Source organism: Mandrillus leucophaeus, unplaced genomic scaffold (genome assembly GCF_000951045.1).
Source record: "Mandrillus leucophaeus isolate KB7577 unplaced genomic scaffold, Mleu.le_1.0 Scaffold9, whole genome shotgun sequence".
Lineage (NCBI taxonomy): Eukaryota > Metazoa > Chordata > Mammalia > Primates > Cercopithecidae > Mandrillus > Mandrillus leucophaeus.
The window spans coordinates 5,672,491-5,692,798 of record NW_012109807.1 but is presented as its reverse complement, the minus strand read 5'-3'; the positions used below and the strand labels follow the sequence as shown (position 1 = coordinate 5,692,798).

Sequence of the window (20,308 nt, the reverse complement as noted above, 5' to 3'; positions counted from 1 at the left end):
GGCCTCCCAAAGTGCTGGGATTACAGGCGTGAGCCACCATGCCCGGCCAGATCATTTTTTTAAAAGGAGATTTCTGTACCAGCTCCCAACTCAGGTAAAAATCCACTGAGAAAATAAATAACTGCCGAAGGCAATGGCTCGTGCCTGTAGTCCCAGCACTTTGGGACTACTACGCTTTGGCCGAGGAGGGAGGACTGCTTGAGCCCAGGAGTTTGAAACCAGCTTGGGAAACACAGGGAGACTCTGTTTCAACAAAAAAAAATTTTTTAATTAGCCACGTATGGTGGTGTGCACCTATGGTCCCAGCTACTCGGGAGGCTAAAGCAGGAGGATCGTTTGAGCCTGGGAGGTCAAGGCTGCAGTGAGCCGAGATCATGCTGCTGCACTCTGGCCTGCACGACAGAACGAGACCTTGACTCAAAAACAAACAAACAAACAAACAAATTTAAGTGATGAATTAAGGACTTAAGTAATATCGTCAGTACAAGTTTGACAAAGCTTTTCCACAACGCAAGAGGGAAACAAGAGGACAGACCTCTACAAAATACACCAGTACAATAAGCCTTACCTTTTCATCTTCAAGATACTCAATGTCCGCTGTGTTATAGCCGTCTCTGTGACGGTGGCTAAGCACTCGGAACCGACTGATGCCAATCGCGTCTACAACAGAACTTCCATCGGGAAACGTTCTCACGTCCTTAATCTCCAGCATGCATCCATATTCTGAAAGCCTGAAGAGACGGTTGGGAGAAATGACTGTGATTTTTAAAAGGCAGGGGGCCTTTAGTTTTCCCTGGATGAGGGTTTGCTTTCAGAAGGAATACAAAGCCACACAAAACGGTGTCTCCACATCAGACCAGCAAGGTTACTGTCGCTGAGAGACATGTGCACATGGTCGCTTCTGTTAGATGCTAAATATAGTGGTGATGGTGGCTGCAGGGGAAGGGCTCCGGGTGAGACAGGACTTGTGCCTTAGCAGTTCCAATGGGCTAGTGTTTTGGGAAGGAGTCGAGAGATGGGAAGAGATGAAATCTCAAATGTGGCTCCTCAGCCACCTTGGCGGGGCAACATCAGGACTGCCCAGCTGGTGTCATGCACACACTCGGCTTTCCAAAGCTCTCCCCAGCTCTTACCCATACTCTGTAACTATCACCCTTATCCTAGTGATATTCTCATGCTACCACGTGCCAAGTACCGCATGGAACAGTTTATAATACATATGCATTCAAGCCCACACTTAAAATTTGATTCATCAAAAGTCAACAAAGTGAAAACACAAGCTATAGGAGTTCCACGTGCACTGAGAATACAGAACACTAAAAAGAATGTGAAAAACAACAAGAAAAAAAACCAGATAAACCACAAAACATATGTCTCTTGAACCCATCAGAGAGTGGAGGTTGCCCAGGGTAACCAAACAAAGATCCCACAGGGAGAGAGTAGGCAGAGCCCAGGAAGAGACACGAAAGCGTGTAGGAAGAATTCAGCTATTTTTTTTTTTTTTAAAACAAATTGCCAATGACCTTGTGTGGGCTGGCATCAGAGTGCAGGTCTGGAGAGCTGCATTCACAAAGGGAGTTTGCATCACACACAGGCTCTTAACCACAGATAAGAGGCTCCTTGGTGAGTCATGCCCTGCAGTGAGGCAGGCGTGGATGAGCTGACGTTTATTTGGAAGCCTCTGCTGGTGCTGGTGCTGGTTGCTGGGGCAGCAAGTCCTCCACCTTCAAAGGCACTCAGCTCCTCCTCCCTCCTGCCTTTGCCCACAAGGTCTTCACCTCATTCCAATTCTGCCAGCTCTGCCCTCCCCAACCAAAGTGCTGTGGAAAGCAGCCCCCGGCCACTGCCTTCATCTCCTTGCCTCCCCTTCACTCCTCCATATCCTACCGTTCCATTAAAATGCCTCCAAAAGTAGTCAGAGATGCCCTCTGAATTGCTCAGATCACTGGACAGGCTCCTGTCTGACCTCCCTAAGGCACGGCCCTGCAGACTGTTGCTGAGCCAATGCCTCTGCTCTCCTGCACCCTCTCTAACCAGCCCAGCCCTTCACAGCCCCTACCTCTGCATGTCCCTGCTGCTCCGTACTACCCAGGATGGTGCTCTAGGATATGGCTATTCTCATTCCAAAGCTCTCCCCAGCTCTTACCCACACTCTGATTGTAACTATCACCCGTAACCCAGTGATATTCTCACGCTACCACGTGCCAAGCACCACACACAGCAGTTTATAATATATACGAATTCAAGCCCACACAACACAGAGGCTCAGAGGAATTAACTTCTCTAAGGCCACAGGGAGATTCAAAGCCGAAATGAGAATTCATGGCAGTGTGATTCTAAAGTCCTCATGGTGAGCAGCTTTACTACACATCCCTCGAACTAAAGAGCAGCAATGATTCAAACCGCCACCTGGATGCCTCTACTTATACACTTAATAAAACTCTGTCTTCCTGGCTTCTAACAGGATGATCTCATTCACAGCATGGGGAACCTGGAGGCGCCCTGAAGATTCCTCTTCAAGGGAGGACTGAATGCCCCCAGCAACCAGCAGAGGCCTCCAAATAAATGTCAGCTCCTCCACGCCTGCCTCACTGCAGGGCATGACTCACCACGGAGCCTCTTATCTGTGGTTAAGAGCCTGTGTGTGATGCAAACTCCCTTTGTGAGTGTAGCTCTCCAGACCTGCACTCTGATGCCAGCCCACACAAGGTCATCGGCAATTTGTTTAAAAAAAAAAAAAATAGCTGAATTCTTCCTACACGCTTTTATGTCTCTTCCTGGGCTCTGCCTACTCTCTCCCTGTAGGATCTTGTTTGGTTACCCTGAGCAACCTCCGCTCTCTGATGGCTTCAAGGAGTGTATGTTCTGTGGTTTATCTGCTTTTTCTTGTTTTTCTTGTTGTTTGGATGGGAATAACATTCTTTTCAGGGTTCTATATTCTCAGTGCAGGTGGAACTCTTATAGCTTATTTTTTCACTGTGCTGACTTTAGACGAATCAAATTTTAATATATTCTAATTTACTAAACTCTCCCTCTTTTATGTATTCTCAGCACCTGGTATAAAAAATCTTTCCCCATTCCAAATTATAAAGGCGGTCCCCAATATTTCCTCTTAAATGTTTTTATATTTTGTTTTTCACATTTCACATTAGGAATACAAATGTGTTATTTTTTATTTATGGCATAAAGTAAAGTTTTCTTCTCCCCTCTCATTTGGACTATCCACTAATTTTCTGGGCACCCTTTATTGAGTAGTTTGTCTTTTCTCATACAATTGTCTATAAATTTGGCGTCCATATACGCGTGGACCTGTTTCGGATCTCTACCTTATTGTTTCATTGGTCTACTTACTAAGGCTTGTAAACTTGATATTATAGGAATGTTCTCCTGTTTGTTCAGCCACATCTGGGCTTGGCCTTTTGCTTTTCCACACGGATTCTAAAATCAGCTTGAGCAAGTCCATGAAGAAGCCTCCTGGAGATGTTGACAGAAATTACTCTAGATTTGGGGAACTGGGTAGATACGCAATCTCTACGACATCGAGTCTCTGCACCAACAGACACGGCATTTCTCTCCATCGATTCAGAACTTCTTGAATATCTTTCAAGTTTCAGAATTTTCTCCATAAAGGTCCCATACATATTTTAAAAAGCTCTGTCCCTAGGTATTTATGGTAGAAAATTCTGAGTGGCCCTAAAAATGCAGTCTCCTCTTCTTCCTGGGCACGTGGGTGGACTCTATTTGCCAGGCTCCTCTGCAGCAGGTGTGAACAGGAGGCAGCCCCCTTTCTCCAGAGTCCTTTAAGAGCACGTGCGCCTCCTCCACAGTTAGCACTTGGATGCAGTGACCTCATCATGACCATGTAGGGCTGACAAGGCCCTAAGGGATGGGAGGGTCCTGAGTCCCCACATCAGTCTACAGAGGGGAACAACTTGCTGGCTTGCAACACCCTCTCTGGACAAAGACGTGAAATGAGGGGAGGGGAAAACCAAGCATAGTGTGTTTTTGTGAGACTGAAAATGATTTGGCTGTAGAGATAGAGAAAAAAGCTTTGTGCAGGATATAGACATTTTTCTTTTTTAATTTTTTTTGTAGAGATGGGGTCTCCCTATGCTGCCTAAGCTGGTCTCCAACTCCTGGGCTCAAGCGATTCTCCCACCCTAGCCTCCCAACGTGCTGGGATTACAAGCATGAGACACCAAGCCCAGCCGCAATTTTTCTAGACCTCAAAAGTTGGACTAGATTTGTTTGTATATAAATGAGGATAAAGAAAATTGCAGGCAGAGGCAAGCATGGAGGTGTGGAGGCATGAGCTGTCACAAGAGAAGGGCAAGTAGCACGGCAGTGGACTAGCTTGAAAGGAAGAGGTGGGCAGTGAGGCTAGAAAGAAGGGATGGGACCGCATTGTGGGCAGCCTTGAACTTGGACTTTGCTATGTAATGGGAGTCACTGGAGGTTTTCAAGCATCAGCCTAAATCATTCTGCAAGAAAAACGTCAAACGTTGCCCTTCATTAGGACCCTTTGAATGCTGACAGTTCTTACCCTGCATGCTCAGCAGATAGACACATGCCAAATCGCTTGGTGCCAGTTTCCATGCATCTTCTTATCATAAGCCGATAGCGGGGCTCAAAGACGTGGAGTGGACATGGGACCGTGGGGAAGGCCATGGCACACACAAAGATGGGGACGTCTCTGGTCAGACTGCAGAAGAAAGGGGACATGTTATCTCAGATATATGAGCTGTTAGATCAGAGGGTAGTACTGGCCACCAAAACAGCAAAAGCCAGCCAACCTCAGCTCTCCCCTCTACAAAACAAAACCCTCAGGCTAAGAGGGACAAGAAAGCCAAGGACTATAGCACATGAAAATTCTCTGCTCACCCAGGTTTCCTGACCAATCTGTCTTATTTAACTTGAGAAAGGAGAAGATGCTGAATTATATTACTTTGCTTGGAAAAGTTATACCTTTTAAGCACTCTATAAAAATTATAATAAAAGCAAAAACTGCATAGTACTCAAAGGCAATGAGTTTTAAATAGAAGAGTGGAAGAGTGATAAGATCGCTACTAAAATACAAAACTTTTGCCATTTTAAAAGATGAAAACTGTCAAGCCTGTCGTGATTCGCAATCCTGGGTATTAGTTCTCATTCTCTCTACTTTTTAAAACTGTGCTTCACTTTACTCCATTTTGCAGATATTACATTAAAACAATTTTTGAGGTAAAATATATAATTTACTATTCTTAAGTGTACAGTTCATCAGTAACAAATACATTTATATTATTTGCCTTTTATTTATTTTTAAATATTTTTTTAAATACAGAGATGGGGTCTTGCTATGTTGGCCAGGTTGGTCTTGAACTTCTAAGCTCAGGCAATCCTCCTGCCTTGGCCTCCCAAAATGCTAGTATTATAGGCATGAGCCACTGTGCCCAGCCTTCTTTGCTTTTTAAATCCTGAAAAATTCAGTATCACTTATTGACATACAAAAAGCAACTATATAATTTTGTTAAAACACTGTAAAAATACCTTATTAAAAAAGAAAAAAATTCTTATAACTTCTTGCAATTATGTTTCCAAAAATACTTTACAACTAACATTTGTTTCCATTTACACGCCAAGAGAGTTCTCTGCCATGAAAAGAAAATCTGAGGTGAAGCTGAAGTTGACAAAGTTCAATCTGAACTTAAGACCAAGGACACACAACATGAGCACTTACTTTGACAGTTCTGACATTTCTTCATCATAAATTCTCTTCCTATCAGACAATTCATCCGGCAAATATCGAAATATTAATTCTTCGGCCAGAACAGTTATGTTAAAGTTCCTGCTTGCCAATAACTTCAACAAAAACAAACAAACAAAAATAGTCAAATGATACTGTATGGTAATTGACTCTAAAGGATGAAGCTTCCGTGAGTCAAAAGGTGAACAAAGAGGTGGCGGGTAGGATCTCTGAGCGGGTAAGAAGGAACAGGGATGGAGAGGGAGGCGGGCCAGTCTGTGCCAGGAGCCTGGACAGCCCCTCCGCTGTGAGAAAAGGCCAGGAGGAGGCGTTCACCTGGGCAAAGGATGAGGCAACTCAATCTTGACAGCATCTACATTTTCAACCAAGTGCCCTGATGTTGGTGAGAGGGGAGGGAGTGAAGTAGGGCATGTTGGGAGTGGAGAGACTTTTGCAATGATCAGCTTGGAGAGTGAAGAACTAGAACTACTAGAGAAAGAATGTAAGAATGATTACTCATGTTTTGAGTCTAAGACTTAAAATTGTTAATTTAAACTGACACCAATCTTCCCAATGTTGTGTTTTTTTCTAGCTTTGTTGTGTTACTCAGGATGCATGCAAAAGGCAAAAGTTGACTTTTTTTGGATTGAGATAGAGAGGGAGGGACCATAGATTAAAGCTGAATGTGAGGGAAGGTGGAAGGAGACTGAACAAGAAAGTGCTGGGATCGGTGGGTAGAAGGGCCACAATGTGACTGAACTACTACTCTGTGTGTGCGTGTATGCGTGTGTGCGTGTGTGCACACAGAGTAGTAGTTCGGTAGGCTGCACTGTTTTATTGCAGGCATGTATACTAGCATATAGTAGCTCTTTTCACTGACATTCTGATACACATCAGGACCATTGCAGGTGCTTTATCGGTCCTGAAAACAGTATAATACTATGGTTGTTCTCTCTACTGTGCTCATAAAGCTGTGATTCAGAAAGGGTAAGGGGTCAGTGCTGAGCCACCATGGCATACAAGGACCCCAGGCCTGGCGAGCTTCAGGGCCCTGCTCTTTCTTTGGTGGCCTGCTGTATTTCTGGGCTTGGTACGGCTCCACATATTTCCAACACACAATGGCTGGGTGAGTCCTTCGCATACTGTCAGGTTTCCCTATAGCTGGTGTGAAACAAACTACATGTATTGCTGTGACTGACTGGGAACCAGGAGTTCAAACTTTGGAAACGCCTACGTTTGAGAACCACCATCACAGGGTAACTGGTAGAGAAACACGCTATCACCTCATTCACAAAACTGCTTTATAATTGTCATTATTATATGACATAGGTATTTAATAAATGGTTTATGATGTCCTTTTATTGAAGAGTAATATAATAAAATGTGTTCTACTTGGCATGATGCTAACCAAGGGTTCTGTAGATTCATATATAATTGATGATTCAGGTCCCTGGTAGTGTGTGCAAAGTCGCCTATGCACATGATGTGACTTCTGCATTGAAGAAAGATGAAACTATAATTTTGGATTTTATTTCATTTTATAGTATTCTAATTTCTAATTTCTAGAACATTAGTAATCCATGTATAGTTTACATGTAATCATTCATTCATTCATTCATTCAACAAAGACTTCCAGAGTCTCTGGTGAATGTGCTGGTCCCTGGAAATACAGGGAAAACAGGTCACAGAAAGCTTCAGTACTTAAGCAGCTTCTATTCTACCGCCAACCTCCAGCTATCACTTCTTCACTCAGCCCCCTACAAGGCAGCATTGAAACGGAAGTGAGTAAGGTCTGTGTTGTAAACAGGGCTCACACATACATGCGTTTTATTCTTGTAAGAACAAACGACCTGTTCTGGCCCAGGCAGGCACCAGAACAAGAAGCAATGGGTCCGATGCATCTACTAGCAAGAAGGGACAGCAAATGCCTGGAGGAAAACTGCACAGGGGCCACCAAGGAAACAGCTCTGCAGACTCAGAACACAGCCACCACCGTGACACACAGTGCACAGCACAATAATTGATGTTTATGAGAACTCTGAAGACTTTAAAAAGATTCAGTATGCATGCAATTTAATAAAGCAAGTATGTACATACAATGTTTTAGAAAATGGTTTCAATTGTAACTAGTTATTTTAAAAATGTTTTGGCAGTAAATTTTCAAGGTTATAATTAAGTATAATATCTCCTCTTATCACATCAGATTTAAAGAATAAATTTTACTGTACATTTGTAAAAAGAAAAAAAACTTTATCCTACTTAAAATGCATTCAATAAATTTAATCTCTGGAAAGTAATTAAGGCAATATTATCAGTCTCATTTAATGAATGCAAAACAAAGGAAGATGCTCCCCATCTCCTTAAGATGTTATACGACTTGCTCCATAGAAAGTTAACGGTGCTAATGGGACCACAGCCCAATACAGCTGACATGGATTCACTATTTCAGAAATTGATCAGAAGGTCTTCAGCTTTTAAATATTCTTCATTGTATTTACCATACCTAAAGTAAATGGATTTAATCGTTTATATTGGGGCTAAATATCATTAAATAGCTTCCCCATGGAACCCGATTTTTACCGGTTTTGATTTCAGACCAAAGACAATAATAACTGACAACTGGTAAAAGCCCTAAAGGGACTCACCAGTGGTCAGAAATGATCAAGTCCTCAATCCTACGAAAAACTCTCAAGCTGAAAAAGAGAATTCCTGGAGCACATTAAGTGCACCATGACAATGTCTCAAACATTTACAATGAACGTAATGTAAGGGCTCATAATGTGAGCTATTTTCAATCTATCTCAACTAAAATTTCTACCTAAAAATTTCCTTAACATTTAGCAATTTCTGCATGTAAACCTTCCTTGTGTATTTCTTGATCAATCAAAGAGATGAGAAAAGACCTGTCTTTGGAGAAATCTCACTTTCTTTAACAACTGGGTGGGGGAAGCAATGCAAGACAGGGAATAAGCATCCACCGACGGATGAGAGGAGGAGCTGTCCCGTCATTTCCCAAAACGTACTTACTTCCGAAAGTTTGTCTTTGCACAAAGGACAGTGTGGGGCATGATCAAGGCAGCGCTCAAGGCATTTTAGGCAAAATGTGTGTCCACAGGGCGTAGTGACAGGTTCAAAGAGCAACCTGGAAGAAAATATCTGTTTTCAGCCAGAAATGTCCAGGACAGACTTTCAAATCACGGACTGGTTTTCGAAGGATTCCTTATGCAATCCCCTTACTGTTCTAGAAAACACTTGCATGCACTGCCATTTTATATCCTCTCAAATCTTTAGAAAATAAATGAACTATTACTGAGCTCTCCATAGTTTCCCTGATAATAAAAAGCCCATTACACTTTGGTATACATTTCAGAAAGGCTGAAGTTTTAAAACAGTTGCATGGATTCTGTATCATCCTACCTCATGCAGAGGGCACATTCAAAGTCAGTTACATCAAGCGAGAGCCCCTGACTTTCTTCTGTCTCAGAGTTTGGGCTCCTTTGAGGTGAGAGATCTGAATGTGAAAAAATTTAAAACGCTGTCATTAACACCTAAGCACCTGAACAACACCCAAGCAAGAAATGTATTTCCTCTGGACCAAACGTGTTGTATCAATGTAACAAATCACACTGGGCAGAAATAGTTTCTGTTCAGTTAATAGCATATAGCAATAATTTATCTGGATGGTGGTAAACATGAATAAAATTTAAAATTTTGGCTAAATTTTCTCTGCTATTTTTGACTATGAAGTCCTTGCAGTATAAAACATGTAAAATGCTCTATAATCTTAGAGCTGATATAATCATTTCATTACTAATATTAAATGGTGTAAAAATTTTTTAAATATATTGAATACTAGCTAGCATTCTATCACTTTGGAGTCACAGAACTGCCTGATGAAAATAGTTCACTGACCTTTCTTGGGAATTTTTCCAGGGGCGTTCAGGTCAGGTGCATCCTCCACATCATCTGGAAACTGCCTCTTTAAGCCAGCGCTAGGTGCTGTTGGAAGGATGCTTTCTAACGCCTTTTTATCCTCTTCAAAGTGTAGACCCAGTATAAAATACAAAACTGAAGAATTGGTATTTCCAAGCATATCAGATTTCTCAGATGAATTCTGGTTAAGTAGGAAAAAAAGGAATCCTGAATATTAAAGAAATCATAGCATAAGATAAAAAGAATGCAGTAGCCTGTACTAGAAATCTTTGGGGAAAAAAAAAGGGGGGGCTTATACTCTTCCTTCATAATTGGTTTCATCTATTAATTTCTAAGATGAGCCTCATTCTTTCCACAGTAAAATACAGGATAATTTCTTCCTGAGCTGGGAAAGTGAAAAGTTATCTTCATATGCAATCTGTCTGTCTGTCTGTCTACACACACACGCGCGCACACACACACACGTACACACATAAAATCATATGTCATATTCAAATCATCCCTTTGCTTTATTTTCTCCAAGCCAAAATAACTTCAAGTCTCCTGCCATTTTGCATGATTTGGTGGTGTTCCAAAGCTTCTTTCAATCTTTAATCGTTTTCATTACTTCCACAGACTTCATGTAAAAGTTCCAACTCCCAGGTTAAGGAGCTACAACTGGTCTTGAGAAATATGTCTAACTAACGTAATGCCATAATGTGTGAATAATCTGTAACTGTTCAAAAGGAAGCAATTACATAAAGCTTAATCAAGAGAATCCTGACAAACACATGCCCGTCATACCTCCGAGCTCCCTGCATCCCCTTTTTCCAGCAGAGCCTGGGCACTCGTGTGGCTGTGACCCTGAGCCTTTAATCTGCTTTGGATGGAAGATGTTAAATTTTCATGCACATTTTCTGTAGCTGAAAACAGCACTTCACACATTACCTATAAAATTGCCAAGAAAAGAAAAATATATATATTTTAAAACACTTTTGTGAAAATATAGTGTGTCTTATAGATTCAGAGGAAACTAAGAGGCCAAATAAGCCTAAAACGTGAAAAGAGTAATTTTAACTGCCAACCTTGTAAAATCCAAACATTTTTGAAACCAGAGTCAATGTATTGTTATTTTAGCTTCCAATTCCTTTCCGTCTTACACTTCCCAATGACAAAAGCATTACCACTTCCTTCTACCTGGTCCTTACACACTACATAAAATCTCCCCTAAAAGCCACACAGAAAAGAGAGAAAGGTAGTGTAAAGGTTGCTGGGGGCCTTGAATTAAATCTAAGCTGTGATCACCCACAGGGCTGAGGTCACTATACAGAACTGTTTTATTTATGAGAACCAGAAAAGCCACCAGGTAAAGAACTTTAAAGGAAGAGAGAGGGAAAGGCCATAATTGTGGTTCAAGAACCAGGGAGTGGCATTGGTGGGAGCAGGGGAAGGGTGGACAGCAATGGCCAGTTAGGCTTTCTAGCTGACACCCAGTTCTAGCAGACACTCGAATGGTCCTGTGGTCCTCATGGCCTCAGCTGCATCCAAGGTTTGAGGAAAGCAGACAGGAGTGACTGAAACCTAAACGAAGACTCCTCCCACCCTCCACTGTTCCTCGTGGTTCAAGGTGGATGCACTAGAATCCATGGCCCTGTAACAACGCACACCACCACCCTCAGCAGGGTCATCAATGTCCTCAGCCCCAGCTCTGAGTAGCCTCAGCAGAGCTGCTGGAGATGGAGCCACATTCCATGTGAACAGGCTAACATTGTTTTCGGTACCTTCTGTGATACACGATATCTTTCAGTCATAGAATGCCCAGGGGAAAACACCATGTCTGAAAAAGCTCCAGGTAGACAACAACCCACAAGACCTAAATCCTGATCCAGGAACCTTGGTGAATGTGCTTCACCTCTTTGACCTTCGGCTGACTTTCTCAGAAAAGTGTTATGAGAATCAGTTGAGACATGTTTTAAGATTCTTAGGAAGTTTCCATATAGGACAAAGCAGGCAGGGATAGCTGAACAGCAGGCTGAAGATGCAATATTATTTAGATAAGTTGAAATGATGGCCAAAAACCAATGAGTGACACTGGTCAATTGAACAACTGTCAGGACAACTGAACAGGACTAACATCATTCAACTGCACAAGAGAAGATAAAAAATAACGTTGCTATAAAGTTCCTATTTTAAAAAAAGATGAGCTAGGTACTTAAAAATAAACATGCCCCTAATGTGAACACAAGTGGAGGTAAAATTTTACCAACCGTGGCTGTCAAATATAGATGCTAAAATACAGGGTACATTAGAATGCATCCAGAAGAGGAAATCTTAGAAATGCCACTCTGTGAGAAAAGAATGTTTGGCCCACAAGGTGACATTAAGGCAAAGATAATAGCTGTTCTCAAACATCTTATGTGGTTTGAATTGTACAAGGAAGAACTGATTCATTTTCTGTTGCTCCAGAAAATAGAACTAGACAGGTAAGTAAAAATTACAGAGTAAATACATGGTAGAAGTTGACAATAAACAGAGTTAAAACAGGGAAGCATCATAAAAACATAAAAACTCCTGGTCATTGGAAGTGCTAAGTAAATACCAGGTAACCATCGTATAAGCTTTTTAACAGGATAGATTTCCACATTCAGTGTGACCGGATGATGGGTAAACGAGCAGATATTTCGGCACTATGCTGGTGAAGCTTTGGTGAAAATCACAGGTCGCCCTATAGAGCCGAATTGATACATTTTACATATATCATAATGTCTTTTATAAAGCTTCTGCACAAACTATAATAACCTTGCCTTGTCTCACATGTGTCTTTATGTCAACAGAATCGAGGCATGTTTATGCTGTCTCACGAAACACTCCGCTTTACCCAGGGACAAAATATAATGTTTCCCTAGAAGTTATCCAATGCATGAACCTTATAATTATTGCCGTGGGCTTTTTATCACATCATCACGCACATTCAGAATTATATTTCTTGTTTATTTCACAGGCAAGGGTTACTCAGCAGGGACATGAAGGCTATAAACAAGACCTGAAGGAGAAAGTCCTTTAACAGAACTCTTACCTTCTGTGCTTCTTTCTTCATAGAGTTACACTCAGGATTTAGAGCGAGGCAGTAGAGAAACTGCTTTAACACTTCCTTACTTCTTCCCAATCCAGAAAGAGCCTGAGCTTTTACTTGATGTCCCTAGATTCACCGAAGACAAAGTATACATGTTTAAAACTCAGCATGATTACATACCTGAATACAAACTTCCCTGAACAAATTTATTAAAACAATTTGTTTTAACTTCACATTACATAGAATAAACAAAACCCACCAAGGATGACTCTATCGCTCCTGTCTCTCTCCACCCTGGAAACTTAGCAAACTTCGATAGCTCATAAATACAATCTACAGTCAAAACACAGGAGCTACCGTACCTGAAATATACTGCACAAAGGAGTTCTAAGGGATGTGCTAGGAGAAAACTGGCTATCCACTTTAAATTCATTCAGCAATTACAGGTCACTACCATCTTCCTGCCTTCCAGGAGTTTACAGTCTCATGAGCTAAGACAGACATGACTAAAAACAATTACAATACAAATCATAATATACTAAGCGCCACAATAAAAGTAAACAAAATACAATACAGATCAGTAATTTCCCAGGGCATTTTCTTTTCATCTTATGAATACCATATTTTCTCAAATCTGTAAAAATACTATTTTTGTTTCTTTTTTACTGGTTTACATATAGTTGAAAGACTTTCTCTCAGCACTTGGAATATGTTGTTCCAATGTCAACCAGCTTCCACAGTTTCAGATGAGATGACAACCATAAATATTATCTCCCTGTATGTCATTTTTCTCATTCTCATTTCATGTCATTTTTCTTACTGCTTCTAAGACTTTCCTTTTATCTTTGGCTTACAGCCTAGCCATTTGATTATGATTTGAGTTTATCATTGCTTATAACTTGAATTAACCTTCTCAGGTCTAATATTAATGTTTCCCACTAAATTTGGAAACTTTTCACCCATTATTTCTTCTTTTTTTTCTTGCCAAACATTTTCTGTCTTCTTCTGGGATTCCAATTGCACATATATTGTACCACTTCATATTGTCCCACAAGTTCCCAAGATTCTTTTCATTTTTCTTTAATCTTTTTTCTTTCTGTTCTTTGCATTGAATAATTTCTGTTTCTATAGATCTATCTTCAATTTCACTGGTTGTTTTGCCATGTATAATGTGTTATTAAGCCTACCTAGAAATTTTAAATTTCAGCATTGATAATTTTTATTTCTAGAATTTTTTTTTCTTTCTTTTTTAGAGACAAGGTCTCACTCTGCTGCCCAGGCTGGAATGCAGTGGCATGATCACATCTCACTGTGACCTTTAACTCCTGGGTTCAAACAATCTGCCTCAGCCTCCTGAGTAGCTCAGACTACAGGCACATGCCACCCTGCCTAGCTAATTTTTAAACTTTTTGTAGAGATGGGGTCTTGCGACGTTTCCCAGGCTGGTCTTGAACTCCTGGCCTCAAGTGATCCTCCTGCCTCAGCCTCCCAAAGCATTGGGCATAGATGCATGAACCATGACATCCAGCCAGAATTTCCATTTTTTACAGTTTCCATCTCTCTGTTGAGATTGCTCTTGAGTCAAAGGTACCATACTTTCCTTCAATTCTTTGCAATTTAACTCTTTGAACTAATTCATAATAGCTTCTTCAGAGACTCTTTGTGGAAAATATAATATCTGGGCCCTCTCAGAGACAATTTTAATTGACTGTTCTTTTTTTGTGTGTGTGAGAGTCTTGTTCTCTCACTGGAGTGCAGTGATACAATCTCGGCTCATTGCAACCCCCGCCTCTCAGGTTCAAGGGAGTCTCCTGCCTCAGCCTCCTGAGTAGCTGGTACTACAGGTGCATGCCACCATGCGTGGCTAATTTTATTTATTTATTTATTTATTTTAGTAAAGATGGGGTTTTACCATATTGGCCAGGCTAGTCTCTAACTCCTGACCTTGTGATCTGCCTGCCTCAGCCTCCCAAAGTGCTGGGATTATCGGTGTGAGCCACCACACCCAGCCTCCACAGCTCCTTTTTAAGCCTTGTGGTTCTCCCTGATGCCTATGAAATTTGGAAGTCAGGATTTGGCCAGAGTTGGGAATCATCCACTCTGGGATTTCTCTGCTTTTAGGGATTTCCCCTAATTGTCAGCTGTTCTGTTAGAAGTCTGAACTCCTGGTCCTTTTAGGTGGTGATGCTGAGTGCTTGTCCCAGTACTGTTTTTTTGCAGCTGTAGCTGTGGAGATAGAGAGAACTCAGGGACCAAAAAAAAAAAAAAAACAAACAAACCAACAAAAAACCCACACACAATTCTCATCCCTTTCAGGCGCAGGTTTTTTAGAAACTCTCTTCCAGCTTCTGTTTTTGGAGGCTTTACAGTGTCTTTATTTTTTTCATCCAGTTTTTATAACTGTTTTCCCCTCTGGATTCACACGACTACTTCACTCCTTCACTGTTACCAGAAGTAAACTACTACCCCTGTTACTGTCATTTTTATTATTTCTGCACTAAAATTTCTCCAGAACACTGCTAGCCACTAACGGGTAAATGTGAAGGTCTATTTTCAGGTCCTATCTTACTGCACTTGTCTCTCCACTGTTTTAAATACCATGACTCTTCTGATGGTGCCCAGGTTCCATCTCCAGCACCAGCATGTCTCCTCATGTTTGCTAACTGTCTATTCACCACATCGCTTACCTTGCAGCTCTCGGGAAGAGCAGCCATTTCGAAAGACATGAGTATTCTACACAACAAATCAGCAGTTTCATCCCTGAGCTCCCTGAAGTCTCAAATACACTTCAGACAATCAGGATTCATCTATGGGACCTTACGTTGACAATAAATGTGGCTTGACTCATGTTCTTATTCTCCTTTCACAAAAGCGGAATCACAAAAGATTCCACTTTGGTGGAGCCTGAATCTTACATCATTTGAAAAGTTGTTTAAGGAAAAGTACAAAATTGTTATTATTATTATTTTTTGAGATGGAGTCTCACTCTCTCGCCCAGGCGGGAGTGAAGTGGCACCATCTCGGCTCACTGCAACCTCCACCTTGCAGGTTCAAGTGATTCTCCTGCCTCAGCCTCCAGAGTAGCTGGGATTGCAAGTGTGCACCACCATGCCTGGCTAATTTTTTCCTGGCTATTTTTGTGTGTGTGTGTGTGTGTGTGTGTGTGTGTGTGTGTGTATTTCTAGTAGAGGCAGGGTTTCACCATGTTGGCCAGGCTGGTCTTGAACTCCTGACCTCAAGTGATCCTTCCGCCTCAGCCTCCCAAAGTTCTGGGATTACAGGTGTGAGCCACTGCACCTGGTCAGGAAAAGTACAAAAGTAAGAATACAAAGTTGCTAGGGCCCCTTTCAGGCCTTGTGAAAGTGCCCAACTTTCATGTTTCAGTAGTGTCTAAATTTGCTTCGATTATCAAAAGTTCTGAGAAAATAATACTGTCTTCTATGCACAAAGAACTTCATGTAAAGTTTCAAGTGTTTCATACATGTGCTCAGAATCCCAATCAAGATTTGCAGTTTTGATACCACAGTGCGTCAATAAATATTTATTAACTGAATAAATTAACTGGCTTTTAAGTAATTTTAAGCCTTACAGGTTTGCTGTGTGGGTAAGATCAAACTGATCATGTGCCTGTATCTATTTCTGCAAACGGGCAAATATTTTGCTGGCAATGGCTTATCTCCAGTTGCTCCAAAAGCTTTGAATCATTAGCCATGATGAATATTAGCCATAACTGGATGCTTGAAAGGGCAGTTTTGCTTGAATAAGACACACTGCTGTAACCCAACTCTCCTGAGAGTCTAGAAGTGCTTCTCAAAGTGCTTGGTTCTAAACCAGCTTCCATCTCAGCTTGATCACACTCAGCCACCTTAGTCTTCTCCTCAGTGAACTTACTGCCCATCCCCTTGCCTTACCTTCCAGTAGCACTTCTTCCCCAGTCCTTACTTATAATAATAAACTTAGAATATATCTTTTACTATCGTCAACTTACTTATTAAACTACGTTTTGGCTGAAGCTTCTCTTCACTGGGCATCTGTCAAGAATTGAGGTCCACAGGTTTGCAACAGACCCTGCAGATATGGCCATCATCTCATACCACCTCATACACTAGATATTCATTTGCTGCCTCCCTTGAAAAGTTACAATTAGCCACGTACCTCTGTAGGAATTAAGTCTATCTTTCGTCAGAGACACACTGTCAAGTTTTTAGCTCAAAGAATAATACTATGGAGAGGAATCTAGCGTCAGAGGGCAATGCAGGGCTGCTGTCAGTCAGAAATAATAGTTATAATTCATAAGAACTAAGGCTTGATCATTACTGATAGAAATTAACTCAGAAGAAGAGTGGCAGGGGAGAGGAACTGGGGACATGTCGGTCAAAAGATACAGAATTTCAGTCAAACAGGAGAAATAAGTTCAAGAGATCTATTACAATACCATATGTTGACTATGGTCGATAATAATGTATTGCATTCTTGAAAACTGCTGAGAATAGATTTTAAGTGTTCTCACCACAAAAATGGTATGTGAGGTAACGCATATGTTAATTAACTTGAATTTGCCATTTCTCAGTGTATACATGTTTCAAATCAACATATTGCACCTGATAAATTATACAAGTTTGTGTTTGTCAATTGAAAACATAATTTTAAAGAAGAATGGATGAAGGCGTAGGAGAAAAGGCATTCGAAATTGGAGTCTAAACTTCTTTTATAGGAAAGCAAACAAGCAACAAAATAGATTTCTGAGCTTAGTCCAACAAACATCTGCTTCCATCCTGAGCTTATTCCTAGGTTGAACTTGACACTCAAGCTAACCTGAAAATATTTGTTTTAAAAGATGGGAGGGAGGCCGGGCGCAGTGGCTCATGCCTGTAATCCCAGCACTTTGGGAGGCCGAGGCGGGCAGATCACGAGGTCAGGAGATTGAGACCATCCTGGCTAACACAGTGAAACTCTGTCTCTACTAAAAAATACAAAAAATTAGCTGGGTGTGGTGGCAGGTGCCTGCAGTCCCAGCTACGCGGAAAGCTGAGGCAGGAGAATTGCCTAGCCTAGGTGACAGAGCGAGACTCCACCTCAAAAAAAAAAAAAACAGGTGGGAGGGAAAAGGGCAGGCTTCCCAGAACTTGTCTACTAACCTGGCTTAATGTCTCTTTAATGTTTCTAAAACAAAGGTGATATAAAGTAATAGAGCAGAATAAATATTTTTAATTATTCACTGACTAATAGAGCATGCTATAGCTGGTAATTTCATCACAAGCTCTTCAAAACTTTAACATTCAAAGATTCATGAAAAAGCTTTTATTCTTTGGCTTCTTGAACTTCTTTAAGTACTACTTAAGCTATCATTATTAGATCAGCAAAGTTTGTTTTTTGTCATGAGAGAAACATTAAACCTTTCCAATCAAAACACAGAGACTAAAATTAGTGTAAAATGTGCACAAAATGTTACCTCTTTCACCAATAGCATTGATTTGTTCATATGCATATTAGGATCCAACAGCTAACCAGGATCATTATGTGATCTTCCTATTTACGCTGCAATTTTAAATATTTTTTTCTTCACTTACAACTTTATAAAATTTGATTTTATTTATATATTTTTTCAATGCAGCCAGCATATTATTCAGCTAAATTTCTATTAAGTGTAACCAAAATTTGTGTTTCTCAGCTAAATTCAGTCGGAGATTTAGTCTTTTAAATCAGGTTGCTTTAGTATGAGGTAAGGATTGCTAAATGTAGGCTACAGTAATTTGAGGGAAACATACTTTGTCTACAGGTACCTGATCACAATAATCTTATTTTTATTTTTAAGAAAATGGTATAAACTTCACATTGATTATCTCCAAAGCGAACACATACAAATACCTTAATCAAGAGAGGTTCATTCTGACAGACTGCACTGGCATCCTGGAACGCTTGCTCATAGTTCTTCATGGTCAAATATAACTCTGCCCGCAGCAGTAATAATGAATTATCATCAGGAGCTGAAAGACAGGAGGAACACAAATCAATAAAAATGACCGCATTTAAAAACAAGCAATCTTAATGTCATTACATATATTAAAGTGTATATATACATACGTATAAAGTATAAAGACAAAATAAGAAAGAATTGCTCCCTCCAATCATATTTAGAGTTTAGTTATTTGGGAAGTATATTTTTGACAGCTCCTCTCAGGAAAACAGGAAGAAGATTAACAAGACTTGAAAAAGCACCAAGAAAAACGGAGTACCACTGAGTACTCCTACACACACACACAAGCTACATCATCTCCAATAATAAATTCAGCAACGGCTGAATCCTCTTACTGCTACAGCTCGGTATTTTTAGAAGAGATTTAAAATGATTTTTTATGAAAGTATGCAAGGAAATTCATGTTTAAGAAACAGAAAAGTAAAACATTTTATTTTTTTTCAGACATCGAGTCTCGCTCTGTCGCCCAGGCTGAAGTGCAATGGCGTGATCTCGGCCCACTGCCATCTCTGCCTCCTGGGTTCAAGCAATTCTCTTGCCTCAGCCTCCCCAGTAGTGGGGATTACAGGTATGTGCCACCATGCTCGGCTAATTTTTGTATTTTTAGTAGAGATGGGGTTTCACCACGTTGGCCAGGCTGGTCTCAAACTCCTGACCTCAGGTGATCCACCCGCCTCAGCCTCCCAAAGTGCTGAGATGACAGGTGTGAGCCACTGCGCCTGGCCCATAATTTGTTTTTCTACACAACTTACAGATGCTGATTTGTCCCCATAATTGTACCTAGAGTACATTCTCTTAAGGAAAGAAAGAAAAAAAAAACTCCTTTCTCTGCATTCCTCAACAGCAGAGGTCCTGAAAATGACTCACACGCTGCCACAGACTTAAGTCCAGCTACATAGAAGCCAAAACTGGCTCTCTCTTTGAACTGACTTGCAGTCTACAAAGTATTGACTTGGCAGAGTCCCATGGCAAAGGCAGGAAGCCAGACCTCAGAAAGACAGAACCATCACAGCCTTTTTCCTTACTGTGGGGCCTGGCTCACTCTACCTACGCCCACCTACGATCCTTGTAGGAGGGCTACAGCTATGCATTTTAGTTCAACCACACATTTTCTGAGCTCCTAAGATGTGTTCTCATCCCTCTACCTAATGTACGTTTTCAGTTTCCTCCAAAATCTCAACCTTGATTCTTTTCAAACTACCCCCTTGGTCCTTTCCAAATGCTACTAGCCTCCTTTTAGTTGATGTAGGTAACTGAGCAAGCCTGCACCAGAGAACTGACGCATCAAGACATTACACCAAGACATGGTGAAAAGTAACTACTTATAAATGTGTCATCACCACATATAGGTCACATAGAGAAGGTATAACAAGAAAAAAGTAGAAGTGGAAAGAAATAGCAAGAGTTAAAGAATACAATTTGAATTATTAAAAGAGACATGGCTGGGTATGGATAACTGGCTAGAGCAGGTGGCAGAAACTTGTCTTCTGTAACAGGCCAGATAGTAAATATTTTAGGCTTTGTAGGCAAAGAGGCAAATGGAAAGATATTATATAGATACTTGTTTAACAAGAAGGAAAAATTTTCACAGATTTCTTATTGACGCAATTTAAAATATGGT

The 20,308-nt window shown here is 40.9% G+C and overlaps 1 protein-coding gene across 1 annotated transcript in view; it reads right to left on the bottom strand.

Moving 5' to 3' along the window:
* Positions 1–18,691, bottom strand: part of LONRF2 (LON peptidase N-terminal domain and ring finger 2) — a 24,845-nt gene extending 6,154 nt beyond the window's left edge. The window contains exons 1-9 of the mRNA XM_011969602.1: positions 18,579–18,691; positions 12,714–12,836; positions 10,442–10,585; positions 9,638–9,839; positions 9,143–9,236; positions 8,753–8,867; positions 5,720–5,841; positions 4,544–4,702; positions 569–731 (exon numbers count right to left, since the gene is read on the bottom strand). Of these exons, the coding sequence (XP_011824992.1) occupies positions 569–731; positions 4,544–4,702; positions 5,720–5,841; positions 8,753–8,867; positions 9,143–9,236; positions 9,638–9,839; positions 10,442–10,585; positions 12,714–12,836; positions 18,579–18,647 (1,191 nt within the window). The 5' untranslated portion in view covers positions 18,648–18,691. The remainder of the gene's footprint in view (positions 1–568; positions 732–4,543; positions 4,703–5,719; positions 5,842–8,752; positions 8,868–9,142; positions 9,237–9,637; positions 9,840–10,441; positions 10,586–12,713; positions 12,837–18,578) is intronic.
* Between the last annotated feature and the right edge of the window lie 1,617 nt (positions 18,692–20,308).